The 24185-nt window shown below is 50.5% G+C and overlaps 1 protein-coding gene across 1 annotated transcript; it reads left to right on the top strand.

The window, feature by feature from the left end:
- On the top strand, positions 1-19998 carry CDCP2 (CUB domain containing protein 2). The gene is made up of 7 exons (XM_032611562.1): positions 1-86; positions 177-339; positions 7913-8260; positions 11371-11706; positions 12724-13077; positions 16435-16613; positions 19422-19998. Exons 2-7 carry the CDS (start codon positions 261-263, stop codon positions 19746-19748), a joined length of 1623 nt encoding a protein of 540 aa, XP_032467453.1. The 5' UTR covers positions 1-86; positions 177-260; the 3' UTR covers positions 19749-19998.
- Positions 19999-24185: the final 4187 nt, after the last annotated feature.

Below are 24185 nucleotides of genomic sequence, written 5' to 3'. Positions count from 1 at the left end.
CCTAAGTTGCTTCCCTTCTCCATCCAGTGCGGCCAGTGCAGACCTCCGAAGTGTCAACCTGGTGACACTAGATCCGTCACCTTAGGGTGGAGTGAAGGAAGCACCTGGGGATCAGCTTACTAATTCAAGGTGCTGATGAATTATTCACACCACCATTAACTTGGAGGCCCTTTCAGCCTCACCTCTCTTTCCCCTGCTCCAGACCCTCAGGTCCTGGCCTGCCCCGAGCTCGGCAGACCTGCGGGCCCCCCAGCAAGGAGATGCTGGCAGAGCTGGAGTTCTGTCTTCTGCTGGCAGTGACACTGCTGAGCCCAGTCCCCAGGGCCCAAGCCATGGAAGGTAGGAGCTGCTGGGGACAGGCAGGAAACCTGGAGGGGGGCAGAGGGGTGGCAGGTAGCAGCGGGGTCTCAGGAGGTTTCCATGTGGAAGGCCAGAAAGCGGAAGGCCCTTTTGGGGGCAGTTGGCCGAGTTGAAGATGTATTGCTTCTGAGATGGGGAAAGACAATATTTATCAAGTGCCAACTATGTGCTGGGTGCTTTCCACATATGAATGCATTTAATCTTCACAACCAATTTCAAAGTGGGTATTAGTCCTCCTTTTTACAGAGGAGGAAACTGAGGAAGAGGGACGTTAAGTAACCTGTCCAAGATTACATGTTTACCAAGGACGAAGGGAATGGCTCAGAGAACGATGAAAGATTTGTTGTTGAAATGAGTCCTTATTTTCCTCCTGAGAGCCTGCTGTACTTTCCCATCGCCAGCCAAGTGAAATCAAAGTTCCTTATAAAGGCATTCAGTGCCTTCCCAGGTTTGGCTCCAATCTCTATATAACATCCAACCTCGGTTCCCAGAGTCCCTCGGGCATCCCATACTCTGGCAGAGGATCACACCCCCTCCTGGAGATGCTTCACCCTCAGGGCTTTCACCCGCTGTGCCCTCTGCCTGGAAGGTCCCTTTTGTCTTTTTCTACCTGAGAACATCTGGCTCATCCATGAAGCTCAGGTCAAACACCACCTCCTCCAGGAAGACTTCCGCATCCCTTCATCAGCCTCAGAAACTCCCTCCTTGGGGATCTTAGAACCCTCTGCTGGCACCCTGGCCCCGGGTCGCTTTGTGCCGCTCCAGCCCTCTGAGCACTGTGTGCCTGTCTGGGAAGCCAGGGCCGTCTTCAAGGGGTGTGTGTGGAGCGGGGGCTTAGCCAGCGGTTGCCCGTGCCTTGTCTTCCTGCCGGTTCAAGGGGGGCTCAGGAAGGACACATAACTTTCCAGTCACCTAGTTGGTGGCAGAGATGGCCTGGGCACCCAGGTGTCTCACCCCATGCCTGGGTGGTGGGAGAAGCTGACTGTTCCCATTTCTAGCCACTGGGGCTTCAGTGGCCTTGGGGTGACCCTGGAGTTCAGGGTGCCTGCTGGACAGGGACTCTACTTGTGCTGGGACACAGGGCCTCCTGGGCCACCAGGAGTTCTGCTCCAACCTTCTCACGGCTTTTCCCGTCCAGTGGGCAAGGCTGGGGGAAGGACAAGGACAGGCAATGAACAGGATGTCCCTCTGTCCTCTTGCCATAGAGGCATGAATCAGACATTGCTCCCGCCCTGGCCTGTCCCCAGGACCAGGCAGGGAGCCCTGATGTGAACTGGGTGTGCATCTTGTAGCCTCTGCACTGCTTTCTCTCATCCGTGTTCACAGCCGCCCAGCAAGGTCGTTATCCCCATTTCACAGATGCGTGACTGAGGCTCGGGTAGGCTAAGTGATTGTGAGTCTGAGCCTTTATTCATGCCATTTCCTCCCTCCAAATCTTCCCCAACTCACAAAGTCTTCTTGCTCCTTCTAGCCAAACTCAAACATCAACTCCCTTGTGTCCCTCCCCCAACAGTGCTGGCCCTGGCAAGACTGCCCCCACTCCCTCTGGACCCCAGAGCCCGTGTGGCCCCAGCACAATCACGCCACATGGCTTTGTCTCATTTGCCTAACTCCCCCCATCTTACCCCACAACTGGGAACTCCCCAGGAAGGGGCCCGTTATGAGTCAGCACAGGCCCGTACAGGGCACATGCTTGGCAAATATGTCTCTTACAGGAACTTCGGTTAAGTATATTCTCCAGGATGCTTCTGGTTGCAAGGGACAGAAACCTAATCTGGATGAGTTTAAGCAAGAAGAGAAATGCAGTGGCTGGTGCCAGGGAGGCGGGAGTATAGCTGAGTTGGGCAGCTTGGGTTCTGGGCCATTTCCTCTTTTCACATGGTTCTTGCCATTTGCTGACAAGCTCTCTCAATGGGCCCTGAGCAGGGTCCACCCAGGGCTCTCACTCCCAGCTTAGGTACCAGGGAGGAAAGGGTTCTCATCCAGGCACTCAGCAGCAGGACTCTGGTGGCACAGGCGCACCCCACAGGCCAGTCGCTGTGGCAGTGCTGGGGGCCCCAGGATTGCCCAGCTAGGATTCTGTGTCCTCCTGTGGGCCTGGGAAAGACGAGGGAGGGTTACCACATGGAGGCAAGGGAAGGGAGCAGTGTCTAAAATTGAGGGCATGTTCTTGCAAGAGGTGAAGGAATGAGGGCTGGGTGGAACAAATCAGGAGATGTCAGCTACAGCAGTAACTTCCCTTTTTGGGCCTCAGTTTTCTCATCTGTTAAATGGAGTCAATAACACCTGCGCTGCCTATTTTATGGGGATATTGTGAGGATGATATAAGATTGTTCACTGATTCATTCACTCAGCAAATATACACTGAGCACCTGCTTTGTACCAGGAGCTCTTCTAGGTGCTTGGGAGACAGCAGAGAATAAAACAGACGAGAATCCCTGCTCTCATAGAGCTTACAGTTTTGTGGAGAGAGACTTGGCAGTGAACCAAACAAATAAGGAAATAAATAGTACATTTGACAGTGATGGGTGCTATGGAGAAAATAAAGCAGAAAAGGGAGAGAAGGGGTACAGGGATGGGGAGAGGATTTCATTTGTAAATATGATGGTTGGGGAAAGCCTCATTGAGAAGGTCATTTTTTTCAACTTTTAACTATGAAAATTTTCACACACAAAGTAGAGAAAATAGTATAATAAATCCCAATGTCTCCATCAACCATCTTCAACAGTTATCAACATTCTGCCTTTCTTGGCTCTTCTATCCTACCCCTACCCCCATTTTAGGGGGGCAGATTTGAGAAACTTAAAGACAATCTCAGATATCACACTATTTCACCCATAAATATTTCAGAGTATATCTAACAGATACATAGATAGATAGATATTCCCAATATTTTTATAATGATATAATAATTCTTTAATTTTACCTAATACTCAGTTCATGTTCAATTTTCCCCATTATGGCAAAAAAAAAAAATCCCATTGCAATTTTTTTTTTCAACTCAGAATCCAGACAAGGTCCACACATTGCTTTTGGTTGATATTTGACTCAAGTCTCCCTCCCTCACTCTCTCTCTTTCTCTCAGTCTCTCTCTCTCTGTTTTAATCGACTTCTCCCCTGGCAACCACTTTTCTACTCTCTGTTTCTATGAGTCTGACGTTTTAAATTCCACATATAAGTGATACCATGCAGTATTGGTCTTTCTCTGTCTGGCTTATTTCACTTAGCATAATGCCCTCAAGGTCTATCTATGTTGCTGCAAATAGTAACCTTTTTCAAGGCTGAATAATATTCCATGTCATATGTATCTCTATTCATCTGTTGATGAACACTTAGGTTGTTTCCATATCTCAGCTATTGTGAATAATTCTGCAATGAAGATGGGAATGCAGATAACTCTTTGATACCCTGTTTCCATTTCCTTTGAAATATACCCAAAGTGGAATTGCTGGATCATATGGAGTTCTATTTTTAATTTTTCGAGGAGCCTCCATATTGTTTGTCATAGAGGCTGCACCAGTTTGTATTCCAACCAACTGTGCACAAAGGTTCCTTTTTCTCCACATCGTTGTCAACACTTGTTACTCTCTTGCCTTTTACATAATAGCCATCCTAACAGATGGGAGGTGACTTCTCACAGAGGTTTCGATTTGCATTTCCTTGATGATTAGTGACGTTGAGCACCTTCATGTACCTGTTGACCATCTGTATGCCTTCTTTGGAAAACTGCCTATTCAGTTTCTCTACTCATTTTATTTTTATTTTACATTTTAAAATTTATTTTATTTATTATTTTTGGCTGCGTTGGGTCTTCGTTGCTGCACGGTCTTTCTCTAGTTGCGACGAGTAGGGGCTACTCTTTGTTGCAGTGCACAGGCTTCTCTTGTTGCGGGGCATGGGCTCTAGGCATGCGGGCCTCAGTAGTTGAAGCACATGGGCTCAGTAGTTGTGGCTCACAGGCTCTAGAGCATAGGCTCAGTAGTTGTAGAGCATGGGATTAGTTGCTCTGCGGCATGTGGGATCTTCCCGCACCAGGGCTCGAACCCGTGTCCCCTGCATTGGCAGGCAGATTCTTAACCACTGTGCCACCAGAGAAGTCCTCTACTCATTTTTTTTTTTTTTAATGGTGAAGTGTTGAAAGCCTTCCTCTTTATATTTATTTATTTTTGGCTGTGTTGGGTCTTCTCTGGTGCACATGGGCTTTTCTCTAGTTGCGGCGAGCGGGAGCTACTCTTCGTTGAGGTGCGCGGGCTTCTCACCGCGGTGACTTCTCTTGTTGTGGAGCAGGGGCTCTAGGTGCGCAGGCTTCAGTAGTTGTGGCTTGCAGGCTCAGTAGTTGTGGCTCACGGGCTCTAGAGCACAGTCTCAGGAGTTGTGACACACCAGCTTAGTTGCTCCATGGCATGTGGGATCTTCCTGGACCAGGACTCAGAACCCGTGTCCCCTGCATTGGCAGGCAGATTCTTAACCACTGCGCCACCAGGGAAGTCGCTATTGATGGTTTCCTTTCCTGTGCAGAGCTTTTCATTCAATGTAGTCCCACTTGTTTATTTTTGCTTTTGTTGTCTTTGGTGTCAAATCCAAAAAATTATTGCCAAGACCAATGTCAAGGAGCTTACCTCCTATGTTTTCTTCTAGTTGAGTCTTTTTTAATATAACAGTTGTGTCTCCCCCCACCACCTTCTTTACTGTTGAAGCACCTGGGTCATTAGAATTTCCCACATTCTGGACTTGACTGAATGTGTCCTCACGGTGTCATTTAGATTGTTCCTCTAGCTTCCATATTCACTCTAACTTGTAGACAGATCCAGAGACTCCATTAGATTAAGGTTCCTTTTTTTCCCCCCCAAGAAGATGTTACAGGTGTTTCATCAGGGCACCGATTATTCAGTGTTTCGCTTTGACCTTGAGATTGGTCAGTGAGTTCAGGGGTTGTTAGCCTCATCCAGCCATTATAAAGTTCCCTATAAAGGTAAATTTTGGGGCATTTTTTAATTATAAAAATTTTCAAACATTAGCAAAGGTGAAAGAAGTTTACAGAAAATATTTACCTACTCAACCAACTAGGTTTTACCTCTCGTCATTTACCTTTTTTCTCAGTGATTAGAACAGACAACGATGATGATTCCATTAAGGTTTGCAAAGTTATGTTTTTCTAATGTTGTTATTCTTTCTGTAGTCTTCTTTAAATAACAATTTTTCTTCATCAGCTATTTGGTTATCCTGATATATATAGTTTGTAACAGGAAAGGCAAAGTAAATGCTTAATTCCTTCTTCATGTAGCAAGAAGAAAACGAGTTCGTGCCCGAGCAATCTCTAAAGGAAACCAATAAGTTCCTTTTTAATTTCTTTTAGTTGTATTACGAATTCATTCATTTTTATATATTTGATGGGTTTCAACCCACTGCAATAAATTTTTTTTTTGGCCACTCCCGGCGGCATGTGGGCTCTTAGTTCCCTGACCAGGGATCGAGCTTGCGCCCCCTACATTGGGAGCACAGAGTCTTAACCACAGAACCGCAGGTAAGTCCCTGCAATAAATTTTTTTGAAGCTCAAATTATACCTTCTTTAGCCAGTGGGAGCCCCTTCAAGAAGGTTTCTGTGTCTTTTGACACAATCCCAGCAGTTCCAATAGTTTCTTTACTTTCTGGTGTGACAAGATATCCCAAGTGTATTTTGTATATTTACTGCCCTAGACTATTTCTTTAAGGAGCCCTGCTTCATTTTAGTTAGACATAATGATGCTAATCTAATTTAGTTGGACATAATAATCCTAATCTAAGTCCAAGTGGTACAAATACTACAAGGATATCATTGCTTTTAGGGTTTTTTTTTTTTTTTTTTTGCAGTACGCGGGCCTCTCACTGTTGTGGCCTCTCCCGCTGCAGAGCATAGGCTCTGGACACGCAGGTTCAGCGGCCGTGGCTCACGGGCCCAGCCACTCCGTGGCATGTGGGATCTTCCCGGACCGGGGCACGAACCGGTGTCCCCTGCATCGGCAGGCAGACTCTCAACCATTGCACCACCAGGGAAGCCCCGCTTTTAGGGCTTTTAATGAACAAAGCTAGGAAATTAATATTTTTAGAAATAAAAATAAATCAAATTCGTACTGATGTTTTCAATTCAAATTAAGGATCTCAAGAGTTCTGCTTAGTTTTTTAATTCTATACTTGTATCGCTCTCCTCTTACACTGCAAATCTTAGTTTCTATTGACATTAACATACTTCCTTTACTCCAATATATAAAATATCGTAAAATAACAGTATTCACTATTACCACTAATAGTAAGTCTACTGAATATAGTTTAATATTTCTTTGTGTTTCATTTTGTTCTTGGGATATATTCCACTAGGAAGGTACAGTCAAAATAGTGTATTTCAACATCGTTTGAAATCATTTTTCCCATGTGAATGTGCCTCCAACTTGACATATAGTTAAGCTTATTTGTTTTAGTTTGGCATATGGGTTGCTTAAATATTTTTGATAATTTAAAAATTATATTAAAAATTACTCATGATTATAAAGTTAAAATTATCAAATAAATTGCGTTTAAAGAGGTCTAGCAGTCGCGCCTGTTTCCTCCCCTTGGCTTACATCTTCCTGTGTCACAGAACAATTTTTATTAGTTTCCTTCCATTGTTTTCAAAATATAAACAAATATGTACATATAAGAATGTAGTTTTGGGGACTTCCTTGGTGGCGCAGTGGTTAAGAATCTGCCTGCCAATGCAGGGGACACAGGTTCGAACCCTGGTCCAGGAAGATCCCACATGTCACGGACCAACTAATCCCGTGTGCCATGACTACTGAGCTCTAGAGCCCGCGAACCACAACTACTGAGACCACGTGCCGCAACTACTGAAGCCTGCGCGCCTAGAGCTCGGGTTCTGCAACAAAAGACACTGCAATGAGAAGCCCGCATACTGCAACAAAGAGTAGCCCCCGCTCGCCGCAACTAGAGAAAGCCCATGCGCGGCAACAAAGACCCAACACAGCCAAAAATATAAATAAATAATAATAATACTAAAAAAGAATGTAGTTTTAACTTTGTAGTACTCTGTGCACATTTTCACTCAGGATGGGAGCAGGTAATATTATTTTTAATTTTCGAATTCCCCAGTGCACATCTCTAGTGCCTAGCATTTGGTATTATTTTATCTAAAATTATAGTCCCACCTGACAGTTCTTGTCTCCTTTCCCTGCTTTATTTTTCTCCAGATCACTTATCACTAGTTAATATGCTCTATATTTTCCTTATTATCTTTATTGTTTGTCTTCCCCACCAGAATTTTAGTCTATTTGTTCCTGCTGTAACCCCAGCACCTAAAACAATGCTTAGCACTCAAACAGTATTTCTTGAATGAATAAAAGCACGTTTCGCAAGTATTTGAAGAATAAGTAAATGAATGAACAGCTACATGAATAAATGAATTGACTTAGGGCCATGACCTCATGCTGCCTCATCCCATCCCAAAGAACCCGCTTTGGAGCTGGGCCACTACCCACGACCCCAGGGCTGACTCTGAGACATTCTTGCCTCTCACCACAGGTGTCAAATGTGGGGGTGTGCTCTCAGCACCTTCTGGAAACTTCTCCAGCCCCAACTTCCCCAGGCTCTACCCCTACAACACGGAGTGCATCTGGCTGATTGTGGTAGCTGAGGGCTCCTCCGTGCTGCTCACCTTCCACGCCTTCGACCTGGAGTACCATGACACCTGCAGCTTCGACTTCCTGGAGATCTACAACGGGGCCCCCGGGGACCAGGGCAACCTGCTGGGGAGGTTCTGCGGCCAGGTGCCCCCACCGCCCTTCGCCTCCTCCTGGAACGTCATGTCTGTGGTCTTCCACTCAGACAAGCACGTGGCCAGCCGAGGCTTTTCCGCAGGCTACCAGAAAGGCAAGGGGGACTTGGCAGTGGAGAGGGTGGCCCTGGGTGAGGATGGGGGGAGGACGGTGGGGTAAGGTGACGGGCAGGGTCTCAGCATCTTAGCTTGTAGGCTGCTCTGTAACCTGGACGCCCCTGCTCTCATAGCTCACGGGGCAAAGGCAGCCTCTGTTGGTAGTGGGTTTTTTTTCTGTTGGTAGTCTTGGTGGTTGTGTGTTCCCACCTTCATGGCAACACTCCCCACGTATCCCTCCGTTATTCCGGGAGTCCTCGGAGGGTCTCACTGTGCTCAGGAATGAGGCCTCTCGTGCTCTCCTATCCTTGTCCTTCTCACCCCACACATGGCATCAGGACACTGGAGGGGACACCGGAGGGGACACCGTGCTGCCACAGCTGCTGATCCCTCTGTGGCATCTCATGTCACGGGCACAGGATTCTCTCCCCCTCCCCATCATGTCCTCGGAGTGGAAGGTGCATGAGCGTCTGCGTGGAGCTGGTGACGCTCTCCCTCCCAAAGCCTTTCCTGAGCTCGCCTCCTATATCGTGGTCCCTAAACCCTCCCTCCCCCAGCCAGGCTTGGAGCCTACCCCTCAGGCTAGTGAGGGGAGCAGAGGCTTCACCCTCCTTGCCTTTCTTTCTCCTTGACTCATTCCTCTTTCCTCAGGCTTCTCTGCACAGACTCAGACCTCCTACCTTCTCCCAAGGCCAAAACCAAAGGCCTTCCTCACAACAGCTCAAGCAGTAGGCTCCACAGAGGCTCCTGGTGCGCAGGGTTCACCAACAGCAATCAGGGCTGGGGCGAGGGTGCACACAGTTCTCTGCCTCCAAAGACAGATGCCAGCTCCCACTGGCTTTGGAAGCATAGTATTGTAGAATGGTAAAACACCAGAACCACAGACCGATCTAATCATAGCAGTGGAGTTTTAGATCCCTAGATTTTTAGACTCTTAGGGTATCAAAGTTATACCATGTGCAATGTTTTCCAATATTTTTTTTTTTTTTTTTTTTTTTTTTTTTTTTTTTTTTTTGCGGTACACGGGCCTCTCACTGTTGTGGCCTCTCCCATTGCAGAGCACAGGCTCCGGACGCGCAGGCTCAGCGGCCATGGCTCACGGGCCCAGCTGCTCCGTGGCATGTGGGATCTTCCCGGACCGGGGCACGAACCCGTGTCCCCTGCATCGGCAGGCAGACTCTCAACCACTGCGCCACCAGGGAAGCCCCCCAATATTTTTTAAAACAGGAGTACCCTTATATCAAATGGAACCTTATGTTAATCCCTGATACGTAAAAGAGATAAAGGCAGCATTTTTAAAAAATAAATTTTATTTATTTATTTATGGCTGCATCAGGTCATCGTTGCTGTGCGTGGCCTTTCTCTAGTTGTGGTGAGCGGGGGCTACTCTTCTTTGCGGTACGTGGGCTTCTCATTGCTGTGGTTTCTGTTGTTGTGGAGCACAGGCTCTAGGCGCATGGGCTTCAGTAGTTGTGGCACAAGGGCTCAATAGTTGTGGTGCGACGGCTCAGTAGTTGTGGCACACGGTCTTAGTTGCTCCGTGGCATTTGGGATCTTCCCGGGTCAGGGATCAAACCCGTGTGCCCTGCATTGGCAAGCAGCTTCTTAACCACTGCGCCACCACGGAAGCCCCAAAGGCAGCATTTTTGTTGTAAGCATTTATAAGTTCGTATTTTTAACATTTACTTATTATAAGCCAATCATTGAAAGCATAAGTAAATATTGATGGCCTCCGATTAGTTAAATTATTACATATAAGATATGTGACTGTGGATGCTATCTTTCATTGAATTAAAAAATAGTTTGAATACAGAAAAAGAAGGACATTTACAGCGGATGTCTGCAAATAGATGCCCTGGGGCTACCGTGGAGCCGTGGAGCCCCAGATCACATTTTGAAAGTCTCTGCTAAGGGTATTGACAGCAGACGGGATCTCACAGACTGTCAAAGCCTGCCCTCTCATTTGACAAACAATACACCTGAGACCAAAGAGGGAATGTGCCTTCCCAAGGTCACACATCTGGGAAGGGGAAACTGGGACAAGAAGTCAAGGCCTTAGCCGCCCGGCACAGTGCTCCATTCACACAGCCATGCCATGCAGTGAGATTCTGGAGTCTCAGGAGACACAACCGAGTGTGCCCCTCCCTGCTGGTGGCCTCCGGCTAGTCCTGGCATTCATTATCACCTAGCTCCCAGGTGTACTGGCTACACTGGGCTCCAAAGGGCTTTCACCAGAAACTTATTAAACTCTGCATGCGTCTGAGCCTGTGGATCAGTCTGAACAGGTCTCATGATTTCTAATATTCCCATGAGGCTCAGAGAGGCTGAGTTACTTGCCCATGGTACAGTGCCCTCAGAAGACTGAGCTGAGAGGAGACCTGTCTTCAGACTTCAAGCCCATCTCTACTCCTTCAGATCCTCCCTCTAAGCCTCAGTTTCCTCATCTGTTCAGGAGATTTGATAATGTTCCTGGTCTCAGGTACCTCAGCCTCTATGCTCCACTAGCCTGGTAGGAGGGGACAGTGAGACTGATAAGGTCAAGTGCACAGACTCTGAAGTTAGTCAAATCCTGCCCTCCCTGATACCAGGGGATGACCTGTCGTCAGGGTCCTGCCCTGTCCCTTGGGGCCTTGCCACTGCAATGGCTCTTGCCAATCTCCACATCTCTTTGCTTCAGGGCTTTTTCTGAAGTTTTGGCAGGTCACCTCTACCCCCAGCGGCCCTCAGCCTCGATTCTGGGGAATGCCCCCGCTCCCCCACCCTCTCTCCCTCGCTGCCCATCTGCGGTCCTCTGTCTCTCCCAGATAAACTACTTGGGCTCAAATCCTTGTCTCGGGCTCAGTCTGGGTGAAGCCCAACTCACACAAGTAAGTTATTTAACTTCTCTCTGCCTCCAGTCTCTCAGCTGTAAAACGGGGGAAACCATGGTGCGTTCCTCATGGGGTTATGGTGATGGCCTAGAAAGATGGCCTGTGCCTGTCACTTACCAAGCGCTCAGTGGATGTTGACAAGAATCCCGTGAACACCTGTGGGCGTGGCATTTCCCAAAGGAGGAGATGGGGGAGCCACAAGGAGGGAGAAAGTTTGGTTCAAGCAGGCTCCCTTGCAGATGTGTGTGGTGGCGTCCTGACGGGCCTGTCGGGGGTCCTCACCAGCCCCGAGCACCCCAACAACTACCCCAACAATGTGGAGTGCCACTGGGTGATCCGAGCCTCTGGCCCCGCCACCGTCAAGCTGGTCTTCGTGGACTTCCAGGTGGAGGGCAGTGAGCAGTGCACCTACGACTACGTGGCTGTGCTTGGAGGGCCCGGCCCCGCCCATGGGCACCACTACTGCGGCAGCTCCAGGCCCCCCACGCTCGTGTCGCTGGGCCACGAGCTGCAGGTGGTCTTCAAGTCTGACTTTAACATCGGGGGCCGGGGCTTCAAGGCCTACTACTTCTCAGGTAGGAGGGCCGGAGGTACACCCTGAGTGCCCTGTGTGTGCTGGGCTCCTGCCTCCCCATCATGCCTGCGGCTGGGTGGGGAGGGGTTGTACTCTTCTGCCTCTGGGCCTTACACTTCCTGCTCTTTCTCTGCCTGAAATGTTCTAGCACACCCTCTCCCGTCTGGCCGATGCCAAGGCACAAGCATGTCACCTCCTCTGGGAAGCCTCCTTGATTCACTCAGAATTACTCCCTTCCTTCAACTCCTTAGAGAAGTTTTCTCATAGCGATGATCTAACACATCACTTCTGTACCTGGTTTGCATGCTGATTTTCTCTGCTTGACTGTGAGTTCCTATGGACTTATCTTTGTACCTGCTACGTAGAGGGTATTCAATTAATGTCTGTATGAATGAATGAATGAACCCTTGGGAATTAAACTGTCTAGTGGAGGAGATAGAGAAGGAAACAGACAATGACAATGCACTGTGATCTGTGCTGTCTAACAGTAAGAATCATGGATGACTTCCTGGAGAAGGAGAGAACTGAGCAGTGCTTTGAAGGTGTTAGCCAGTGGCAGAAGAAAGGGAAGAGTGTTCCAAGCAGAGGGATCAGAGGCACGGAGGACAGAGAGGGTTTGTGTGCTTGTACTACTAGGAAATATTTGGTGAGGCTGGAAGGTAGGGCTGGATGAGGGGCAGGGAGAAAAAGGGCAAGGTCAGGCCATGAACCACCTTGTCTGTCAAGTCCAAGTGGGACTCAACTCCGAGGAGAGGTATTAGGCATTGTTACTGAATTCCTATCAGGGTCAACACTCATGAAATGGTTTACGAATTGCAATGACAGTCTCAGTTTTCAGCTAGTTTCAGTTTAAAGCAGGCTTTGGGATCAGCTGTCTGGTTTTCTGGCCATGGTGCCCACAACCTGCCAGGGTGGTTTAAGGACCCTATAGCACCTACTGCCCAAGCTGTAGCTGCAGAGGGTGACAGTCTCCACCCTTCTCACCATTGCTCCTTCTGTCCTGCTCTCCCCAACCCAGGAGAATGCCAGGAGGTATACACGGCGGTGCGGGGCAACTTCTCCAGCCCACAGTACCCCAGCTCCTACCCCAACCACATCCGGTGCCACTGGACCATCCGCCTGCCTCTTGGCTACCGGGTCAAAGTGTTCTTCCTGGACCTGGAACTGGAGGGGCCCAACAGCCTGACCAAGACCTGTGACTTTGACCATCTGGCAGCCTTCGACGGGGCCAGCGAGGAGGCGCCCCTGCTGGGCAGTTGGTGTGGCCACCGCCTGCCACCACCGGTCACCTCGAGCCACAACCAGCTCCTGCTTCTGCTGCACACGGACCGTAGTACCACCCGCAGGGGCTTCTCTGTGGCCTACATTGGAGGTCAGCTGGGGTTGAGGGTATGGGTGTGCTGGTGGGGGAAGGTGAGGCCGGGGTTCCTGGTCTTTGCAGCCTCCTTCCTCCATCTCACCAACTTCTCGGTTGGCTGCACCACTGTGGACTCCCGCCCTGGGACCTCTGAGGCTATATCAATGTGGCCCTTGCTTATTCTCACTATTACAGTGCCCTATTTTTCCAGCTTCTAAATCCACAATTCTTAATTCCTCCCTATCTGTCACCTTCCTCCATGGGCCCCTGGCCTCTCTTGTACTATGATTAATCCTCTGTATCCAGGGGTAATACACAAGATATGGTAATACTATTTATCGAAAACAATTGATATAATCATGGAGATGCTGACCAACCTTGCTTGTACAGTCATAAGTCCTGACTGACAGTGGTTTGAAAAAATGACCTTTGGTTTTCTTACATAACAAGAAGCCTAGAGCTAGGCAGCTGCTGTATTGGTTCAGGGACTCAACAGTGTCCCAGCTGATATGGCTGGGATTCTCTTGACCTCATGACCACAAGATGGCTGCCACAACTCCAGGCATCATGTCCATGTTCAAGGCTGGAAGAAGGTAGGGGAGGTGCCAGACACAAATGTTCCTTCATCAGGAAAGTAAATGCATTTTCAGAAGCCCTCAAAAGACTTCTTCTTGTTCTCATTATTTTGAACTTGGTCATATGGCCATGCCTAGCTGAAGAGCTGGCTAGGGAACTTGGCACTCAGCTTTTCCATCCTGCATAGTGCTAGTTAGATTTGCCAGCTGACAGCAGCTATCATCTATCCCCCGCTCTCATCACCCTTCCCTGGGCCACGGTCCCAGAAATGCCTGTGCTCTGGACCCATTTTGCCCTCTGCCTGACTAGGCGAGAGCCTCCTGTTGTGCAGGTGCGGAAACAGAGGTGCAGAGAGGAAACGACTTTCACTGCTGTCACACGGGCAGTGGGTGGCACAGCCAAGGCTAGAACTCACACCCTTGCCCTTTGTGTGGCTAAGCAGGGCCTGGGGAGGAGGCCCAGGACTGAGCTCAGACGGACGGGGGCCACATCCAAATGCTGCCATTTACTGACCATCCAATGGTGCTCACCTGTAGGAGGAGTTGATGGATGCTCTAGACAGGTGGTCGTTAAGATGAAATGAGGTAACACAGGTCACAGTGCCTGCCTCCGAGGGCATCCTTGCTGAGTGTGGATTTCTTTCCCTTATGTGTCTCAGTCCTGGTCTGCATTCAGAAGATCTTTCCTCGGGACTTCCCTGGTGGTCCAGTAGTTAATACTCCGTGCTCCCAATGCAGAGGGCGCAGGTCTAATCCCTGGTCAGGGAACTAAGATCCTGCATGCCACACGGCACAGCCAAAAAAAAAAGTCTTTCCTCTTCTTTCTTTCTTCCTTTCTTTCTTTTTCTTTCTTTCTTTCTTTCTTTCTTTCTATTTATTTTTGGCTGCATTGGGTCTTCGTGGCTGCGCACGGGCTTTCTCTAGTTGCAGTGAGCGGGGGCTACTCTTCCTTGCGGTGCGCAGACTTCTCATTGCGGTGGCCTCTCTTGTTGCAGAGCATGGGCTGTAGGCATGCGGGCTTCAGTAGTTGTGGTTCGCGGGCTCTAGAGCGCAGGCTCAGTAGTTGGGGTGCATGGGCTTAGTTGCTCCGCAGAACGTGGGATCTTCTTGGACCAGGGCTCGAACCCGTGTCCCCTGCATTGGCAGGAGGATTCTTAACCACTGTGCCACCAGGGAAGTCCTTCTTTCTCTTTCCTTACCCATGTGCAAGAGGAGTTTGGGGGCCCAGCGATGGTGAAGGAAACAGTAGAGCTGCAGAAAGCTAGTGGCAGCAAAGTGACCTGGGCAGACGCTCCTTCTGTGGGCCCCAGTCATCTCCATCCATAAACCTGGAGGAGAGCTGTCCCCCTGTTAGAGCGACCCCTTTCCCAGAGTGCACTCAGAGAGCCAGGTGCCATGGGGCTCTGCCACAGCTAGCTGGCAAGTCACTTTCTCTCTGCGGGTCTCAGTAAAATGAAAACATCAGCTGAAGGAGCTGAGAAGTCCCTTTTGCTCTGATGATCTTATTTCTGGGCCTGGGTCCTCTCCCAGCTGTGTGTGATCTTGGACATGCTCCTTCCCCACTTGGTGCCTCCAGAGACACCTCCCCGATGGCTGTGGGAGCCCAGGGTCAGACAAGACACTAGTGCTGGGCCAGGCTCCAGATGTGGCCCAGGCTGCAGGCGGCCTCCCGGCTGGAGGACAGCCTCGGCATCAATCAGGAGTGACACACAGTTCAGCATCACCAAGATCATCGTGGGAGACGGTGGGCCCATAAATCTCCGACTGCCGAGACACCAGAGGCTGAAATAGGTCTGAGGCATTTCCCGGAGAGGGGTTGAGATTTCCAGGCCTCTGCCTACCAGCTCTTTCCTTTTCCTCCCGCCAGCCACCCAGCTTCCTTCCCCCTACCCTCACCCTTGCCCCAGCAAGCACTGCCTCCGTACACACACGCGTTCACACACACACAGGCTCGCACGATCCCAGACACTTAGAGTCACACAGGCCTGGCTGGGAGGGGCTGCAGGGGGCCACCACATAGGTGGAGAGACCAGGAACTGTGGGGTCTTACAGACACAATGATTAAAATCCTGGCCTAGCCACCTTTCAGAGCTCCGGGTTCCAAAACTTTCAAATGCGTTTAGTCATGTCCACCTCAAGGCGTCATGATGAGGAGGGAGAGTGGGGCTTCCTTCACCACCTTTTCAAACTGCAGCCACTGCAACCCTTACCCACACACGTTCTGCTCTCCCCGCTCCCCGTCTTTCTTCTTTGCTGGATTTTCCTTCAGACTACTCTGACGCTTAGGTGTCTCTTACGTATTTACTGCCTCCTCACTCAACTAGAATGTAAGCTCCAAGAGGGTAGGCACTTGTGGCTGGTTTCTCTCTTTTCATTTCTGTATCTGGTGTTTAGAATAGTGCCTGCACCTAGTGGGCCACAGATACTTGTTAAATGATTGAATGAATTGCCTGGTATATGGCAAACATGATCAGCCAATAATAGCTTTCATTATGATTAAGAATATTCATTCATTCGGTCAGTCAGTCGTTTATTCAGCATTCACTGCACCTGCCAAGCCCTGTGTTGGGCTCAGAGGGCGCTGAGAAGTAGGCAGGGGGCCTGTCCTGGAGCTCATAGTTTGATGGAGTTAAATGGAGTAGCGCGTGTAAAACGTCCTCGTAGGACTGCTTAAGAGCCATCCCCTCTCTGGGCCTCGGTTTTCCATCCACCACCCTTTGGATAGGGGCTTGGAGAGGGTGGGGGTCAGACCGCCTGCCCCCATGGCCTCCAGCTCCCCACTCCCATCCATCCTCAGTGGTCCCCATGAACGTGAGTTGCTCCCGCACGGACTTCCAGATCCTGATCTCCGCGCAGGCAGTGGCCCCTCTAGAACGGACCAAAGTCTACCTGGGCAGCCGGAGCTGTGCTGCTCAGGAAGTCGGCAGCAACTTCCGGATCCAGGCCCGCTTTGACACCTGCGGCACTGAGTCTCAGGTAGGAGCTGGGGGAGGAGGGCGGGCACGAGGGAGGGGCTCTGATCCCTGGGGAGAGGCACCTGCCAGACCTGAGAATTCAGCTTCTCTTCCTGGCTCTGGTCACCCCACCAGCCTGGATGCAGAACTCAGCCCCTCTTGATTTTACCTCAACAAACTTGCTCAGCGTAGACACAACAAAGAACTCCGGTAGGGGAGACAGAGAAGGGGTGTCCTGCTGCACAAGCTGGCGACAACCAAAAGCCCCTACTGGAGGCCCCTCCCTCAAGGTCCTGTGAACTGACTGTTCCTGGGGGCCTTCCTGCTGCCCCCCTCCCCACTGGAGCTCCCCAGGGCCACCCGGTCCCCACCCCTCTAATGCACAGACCTGTTTGAGCGCTGCTGCCTGCTGCCCACCCCCTCCCCAGCCTTGTGATCCAAATCCATCGCTGGGCTCCGCAAAACAAAGGGGCCCCTCAAGAGACAGGATCCACCTCCCTCCAAAGGCAGCGAGGTGTACAAATGAAGTTTTTCTACTAACCTTGTATTTCGGAGGCCTAGGACCCAGGCTTGGGGCCCTCAGAGTCACCTGGTAGTGGCCCAGGAACCCTGGATGTTTGGATTCTCAGGGACAGGTTGGGAAGGGGAAAGGCGGAGAAGGCACAGTGGTCTCCATCGGGGACAACACCCCAGCCTTGGTGACGAATCTGGGGATTCGTTAGACTGTCTTGGCAGAAATCACGTGCTTTCCAGCAACCGTATTTCCCCACCACCCAACATTAACCGAATGTATGCCTCTGGCCCCTCCAGTCCACCCTCTGCTTCCCCAGCCTCCTGGCGGCCATCATCCTTTTCACCTGAGCAGAGGAGAAGTGGGAGTCAGGCTTAGCTGCCAAGATAATCTGCCCTCACCTCTACACCATGCCCTAAATCCCCTTGGGGTTTTCTCTGGGGGCCGAACCACGTTCCATAGAGTCATAAAATGATGGAGACAGAGAACCTCAGAAGCAAGGAATCATGAAATCTAGAACAAAGAACTCACAGACACTCAAGGTCTCAAAGTCACAGAACCACCAATAGAACCTGGAGCCACATAATCATAGAATCTTGGCATCAATATCATGGTAACATAAAAACTGAGAGCCTCAGACTCATGGATTCTTAGTGTAACACTTATAAGTCCTAGACGCATGAGGACCAATCTCTGCATCGAGTTGCTTTCAAAGATGCACAGTTCAAATGGCCAAAAGCCATGACAGCCTATCTGTGCATCTCTTAAGAACCACAGAGACTTGATTTCATAACTGTAACACCACATTTGTGTGGACTTTCTTTCCTCCTCAAGTCTCACTCATCAAAAACCCATGAAACTTCCCCGCACACCTGTTTTGTGTGATTTTTCCCTCCCTTCTTTATTATGTGGATTCACTTCAGCCCTTTCACTGGGTCCCCTTCCACTCCCAGGTTCTGTCTTTCTTTTTCCGATTCTGTGTCACAAAAGTCCAGGACACCGGTTCTCCTCAGAGGGTGTGGTGGTAGACAGGCTGAGGGCACAATGCAGGAGGCTCCTCTGGGGACACGGACTCAGAGCTTTTTGGAAGCCCAGAGTTGGGAGAGACCCACAAGGTCATCTGGTCCATGAAACTCCAGATCCGTGATTCCCCTTCACTGCCTTCCCCAAAAGGACCACCCAGTGTCCAACGATGGCAGCTTCCTGCAGATCACGCCCGTTTGCTCTGTTCTAGGCAGCTTTGGTTTTTAGAGAAGCCCCAGCTCAGAAGAGCCATGACTGGACAGGGGCAGTTGGGCGGCCTGAGGAGTGTAACGGCTGCTCTAGATTAAGGGTGGGTGGGAAGAGTAGCCCAGCATCACTGCAGCCCCCAATCCAGACCACACCAGACTGCCCGTCAAAATGCTGTCCCTCAGTCCCCAGCCCAAACACTCCACTGTCTCAGGTTGTCCTAAGTCCTGCCTCCTTCATCCATGGGGGTGGGGAGGGCAGCGGTGTGACAGGCTCCTCACATCACACTCCTCAATGGCTCTTCCCAACCCCAGGGTGGTGCTACTGGGCTGAACAGAACTCAACCACGGGGACACATAATTGCTGCAGACATAATTCGGCAAAACGGTTCCATAAGGAAAGTCAAGTAACACCAGGGACAGAGCATCTAACTGGGAGGCAGGAGACTTGGCTTCTGGATCTAGCTCTGGGCAAATTACTGCCTTTGCGGGGCCTCAGTAGCCACATCTGTAAATTGCCAAGGAAGGGAGATTGAACTAGATGTCCTGAAATTCCCCTTTGGTTCTACAGTCTTTGGTTTGAGTGAGGTGTGATGGCTAAGAGCACAGTTAAGAATCAGGCAGATCTGGAAGAGAATACGTTCCCTGTCAACTGTGTGCTGTGTGACCTCAGACAAGGGATTTAACCTCTGGGCCTCATTTTCCTTATCTGGCAAATGGGGATATTGATGGTACCAATAAGAGAAGGTTGTTGTGAGAATTAAATGAGGTAATGCCCTTAAAATGCAGAGCCTGGAACATGGCGAATGTCCCTGTTGTTACTGTTACTATCTTTCATAGACACCACGTCCTTCAAGCCAGAGCAAACACTGACCCATCAAATATGTATTGTCTTTTCAGACACCGTCGTAGTGCCTCTTTTACAGGTGGGGACACAGGCTCTGAGTGGGAAGGGAGTCAGTAGCCAAGCTGGGACTGGAAACCAGGCTCTGGAGTTGTGCCCCCTTGGCACTCAGTGCCTACATATCCAGGGGAACAGGGTCAGCCCTGGCCCCTTCAGGTGTGAGCAAGTGCCCCTTGACCCCCACAGAGAAGAAATAACACTTCAGTGATCGTCAGCGTGCTGTACATCGACTTCTCAGCCGGTGGGCAGGAGGATATCCACGAATACGAGGTCCGCTGTGAGCCGAGGCGAAAGGAGGCCTCTGTCCACCTGCTGTCCGGCTCCCACTGGCTTGGGCCCTATGCTGCCACGGCAGAGCACCTTCAGGAGGCACCACCCAGGGACGAGGCAGAGGCACTGGAGGGCCCCGTGGCCATGGTGGCCCAGGACATCAGTGACATCATCTTCCTGGGCCTTTGCATCCTGGCTGGAGTCCTCATGGTCATTGCCATAGTGGTCCTGATGCTGCTGTAAGCAGGGAGGGTAGGGAAGTGGCATCTGGCATTCCTGGGAGGCAGCTTGGGCACCCCACAACAGGGGCAGGACCAGGCCTTGCTGACTTTATGATGACCATGGGCAAGTCACTATCCCCCTCTGAGCCTCAGTTTCCTGGGGACCTTTACTCTGCCCTGCTTATCTCACAGGGCTGGCGTGAGGCTCAGAGAAGAGGATGGATAAGAGCTGCGTAAACTATAGCATGCCATGCATGTGTGTGCAATTGTTGTTGTTATTAATTTTGAAGATTTTCTGCTATAGAAAAGAACTCTGCTGTGTGTATTTGTCAGAATAGATAGTTGTGGTCACTGGTGACAGAGTTGATAAAACTGACTTGTTCTATAACTTGTATAACTGCTTCACCAGCTCAGGATACCAATAAGACCCCTCCTAATTTTCTGACTAATTGCTCGTCTTAAGCATTCATTAGCAGGAAGCTCGGTATCCATCCAGGGGCCTCCACTCTCCTGAACTGATCCAGGAACCCTGAGGACTTTATCTAAAGCAGATTAGTCCTGCCTCCAAACTCCAGGAACAGAGAGAAAGGAAGCTGAAACCCCCCCTAGTGCTGTTGCTTTAGCCCCTGCCACATGGTGGCGCTGTTGAAGACTGGTCTGGGACATCCTGGTGGATGCCTGTCCACCAGATGGACAGACCCCTAGAGTATAAACCACAGGCAGGCCCATACTATGCTCAGTAGTGAGGCTGGAGGCTGAGGACTGGTGTCTCTTTCATGCTGGTATTTTTCCTTAAATAAACCATGATCCTTGACTGAAAAACTGATTGAAGTCCCATGTGTCTCTGTCCTCACCCTGATGTTGAGTTCAGATTACTAGCCCATCCTTCTCCTCCAGCTGAGCTCTCTTTTGAGCCCTCTGGACTTTCTCCTGCCATTGGACTTCACTCAGAGCTACTCCAGTCCACCCACATTTTTCTAAGTTCACACCACAGTGACCAGGGGTTGGATTTCCAATGCTTCCCTGTGAGAAGACCTCTGGCATCCTTATGCGAATTGGTCCAGCACACCCCAGAGCCCTATATATCAAGAAGTGGAGGGCTTCCCTGGTGGCGCAGTGGTTGAGAGTCCACCTGCCGATGCAGGGGACACGGGTTCGTGCCCCGGTCTGGGAAGATCCCACATGCCACGGAGCGGCTGGGCCCGTGAGCCATGGCCGCTGAGCCTGCACGTCTGGAGCCTGTGCTCTGCAACGGGAGAGGCCAAAGAAGTGGAGCGGTCTTGTTAATGAAAAATAAACAAAAAATACATTTATAATACATGACTTCCCCCTGTTCACCTTTATATTTGCATGATGAATCACTCAAGTGAGTCCTTTCATAATAACAAAAATCTCCAAATTGACCGTGCCAACCACTGACATCAATTTAAAAGATTGTAGTCCAATTACAATCCCTTCAACAATCCAACAAACATCCACTGGTTTCTAGCCTTGTGCCTATTGCTGTGACAGGCTCCAGGCATACAGAGGGGAGCAAGTCAAAAGAGATTCCTGACTTCAAGAGGCTTACAGTCAAGTGTAGCCAAATCAGGGACAGGGAGGGCAGATAAGTTGGTAATTTGCAGAGAAAGGACCTAGAGAGAAAAGAGCTGATATAGCAAGAAATGAATCAAGCAAGGGAAAAAGAGTAGCCTGCACATTGGGAGAACTGGGCTCAAGTCCACACTCTTCTTTTTAATTGAGTCAGCCTGAGCGAGCCACTTTGATGCTATGAGCCTTGATATACCCACCTGCAGAATGGGACCAAAGTTCCAGGTCTGTTGTGAGGGCATAGCAACATGATGAATTAGAGGTCTGTCAGGGTCTTGTGCCAGCAGGAGACTCTGGGGTGTTTGGAACAGAGGCCCCAGCCTCTTCCTCTCCCACCCACTTCTTGCTCTCAGACTCCTCCAGCCGCTGAGCCAGGCTTCCTTCACCAGCCTGAGTTGTGAACACCTCATAAACTTCCCAGGTCTCAATTTCCCTGTCTGGGCAGGACTGGACACACAGCATACACTCTCTGAGGACGACCTTGGGTGGGGTTCTGCCTCCCGGGCCCATGAGCTGGGTTTTGGGCTGGCAGCGGGACCTAGGCTTGCCTTGTCCTCAGCAGCTCATCAGATGGGGGAGACGATAGGCCAGCCTGTGGCAGGGCCAAGGGCGTCTGCGCACAAAGCTGGGAGCCTCGATCTCCACCCTCAGCAGCTGATCTTCAAGGGCCCCAGCACGGAGGCTGGAGCTGCACCTCTGCAGACAGACCACCCGGGTTGAACTCAGGCTCCGCTACTTGCTAGCTGTGTGACCTTGGGCAGGTCACCTCATCCCTTTGAGCTGCAACCTTCTACCGGCAAAGTAGGAATAATAATAACACTGACTTCATCAGTCCATTGTGGGGATTAAATGAGATAATACGTGACAGTGCCCGCCCATGGAAGGAGTCAACAAAGCTCACTCATTACCATTGACCTATGAGTCAATGGTAATGAGCAAAGGCTCTGGCCTCGAAACCCAAGTTCTAGGCCGAGCTTTGCCACTGGCTTGCTGTGTGACCTTGGGGGAGCCCATTTCCTTCTCTGGCTTCAATTTCCCTATTTCCAAAATGTGGCAGGCATCACTATCACCCCCAGCATCATCACTTTCGTAGCTACTATTCTTAAGCACCCCTACATGGCAAGGGTTTAAGATACATCCTCCCACTTAAGCCACCTTGTGAGGCAGACATAGTTGCCCCCATTTTACAGATGAGGAAATTGAGGTTTGGGGAGGGAAAGTGCTGTGCCCAAGGTCACATGGCTATGACATGTTAAAACTAGGCTAAGAGGGACTGTTCTTCCCTGTGCTGGGGGTACTATGCAGTGATCTGGGGCCTCTTGGGACCCCAGGCCAATGCTCTGAAACACAAGAGCTGTACCTGCTTGGGAAAGGACTGGAATGGCAGAGAAAGAGAGGATGGTTTTATCTTCCCGATCGTGCCCAGATACTGCCGTTCCCAGCCCTCCGGGCAGCCAGTGCATTGATCATCTTGCAGGAAATGACAGTCTTTATGACAGCATAGTGTCTCCAGAAATGAAAGGGCTGAAATGATACCCATTAGCCAGTGTGCCCTGGCCCTGGATGTATCGGGCACGGGGGGTGGAGGGGGCGGGCATGGCGCAGCTTTCCAGCTCACCTACCATTTCCCCTTTTCAGAGGGTAAGGGGGCTGTGGAAAAAGCCAGGCTTAGACCCCAGGTCCCTCCCTATTGACGTATGGCCTTGGGATGTGCCTCCCCTAGCCTGGAGCTTTGGTTTCTCCTGCCAGCCTGTCCCTGTAGGGCCGATATTATTGATGAGGAAGCCCTTGGCAAATGGCTGTGCTGGTCCTGGGAAAACCTCTCCTGGCCTGCAGGTCAGGCAGACCTGGGTTCCTTTCCAGTTCTTTCTCTGACTCTATGTGACCTTGGGCAAGTTGCTTAACCTCTCTGAACCTCAGTTTCTTCATGTATGGAATGGGGGTAGAAAAACCCTCCTCATGAGGTCATTGTGAGGACTGAGAGAACAAGGGGGTGTGCTCCACATGAGGTCTCCTCCTGGACCTTTCAGGAAGTGGTTGCTGGCCGGCCCTGGGCTCTTCTCACATCCCAGAGCTGGAAGGGCCTTACAAGAAAGCAAGTTCCCACCCATTCCTAGGAGTCTCCCCTGCACCCAACCTGCCCTGGTCTCCCGGCTTCCCTGCTGTTCGTCAATAGACCGAGGTCGTTCCCACCCGCAGCCTTGCTCGCTCCTGGTCCTTCTGCGTGGAAAGTCCTTGCACCGAGCGTCCCCTGACGTGGCTCCTGCACATCCTTCTCTGCCCAGTGGGCCCCCAACCACGTATCTAAAACTGCACCTCCACCCCGTCACTTTGTACCCCTTTGCTTTGCTTTGTCTCCTTCACAGAATGAACTGTCACCCGAAATGGTGTGAGGAGTGTGCTGGCTTTTGCCTGTTTACGCCCGCTTCCCCTCAGTGCAACGCCAGCTCCGTGAAGTCTGTCTTCATCAGAGCCTGGTACACGTGGCCTTCAGTGAGCACTTGTGGTTGAATGAGTGGACAAACAAGTGAATGAATGGACGATTTCACGCAACTCCCTTCGTTCGACCCCACGTGTGTGGCAGTACTGGTACTTTGGTGCTTTCTGAGTCAGGGACACTTCCCATGTCTTCTGTGTACTGCATCTGGGCACAGAGATGAAGACTGGTTCAGACACGACCCCTCCCTTCAGGAACTCGCATCTGGGGGGATGAGCCAGCTGTAAGGCACACAGTGCTCAAAGGGACTGTATCAGCTATGTCAGTCAGGGTTGGCAGGAACCAGCAGATAGCCCACTGAATTCAGGAATCTGAAGCGTGTTTAATAAAGGGGCTGTTTACAGATGTGCGGGCAGGATGCAGAGAAACCAC

Source organism: Phocoena sinus, chromosome 1 (genome assembly GCF_008692025.1).
Source record: "Phocoena sinus isolate mPhoSin1 chromosome 1, mPhoSin1.pri, whole genome shotgun sequence".
Classification (NCBI taxonomy): Eukaryota; Metazoa; Chordata; class Mammalia; order Artiodactyla; family Phocoenidae; genus Phocoena; species Phocoena sinus.
This window is presented reverse-complemented; position numbering and strand designations above follow the sequence as displayed.

Bases quoted from the DNA above. Each gene is read 5' to 3' on its own strand.
- CDCP2 (XM_032611562.1), top strand. From the start codon at position 261: ATGCTGGCAGAGCTGGAGTTCTGTCTTCTGCTGGCAGTGACACTGCTG. The intron at 8,261-11,370 runs GCAAGGGGGACT...GCTCCCTTGCAG, and splicing joins TTCCGCAGGCTACCAGAAAG to ATGTGTGTGGTGGCGTCCTG. The intron at 13,078-16,434 runs GTCAGCTGGGGT...ATCCATCCTCAG, and splicing joins CTCTGTGGCCTACATTGGAG to TGGTCCCCATGAACGTGAGT.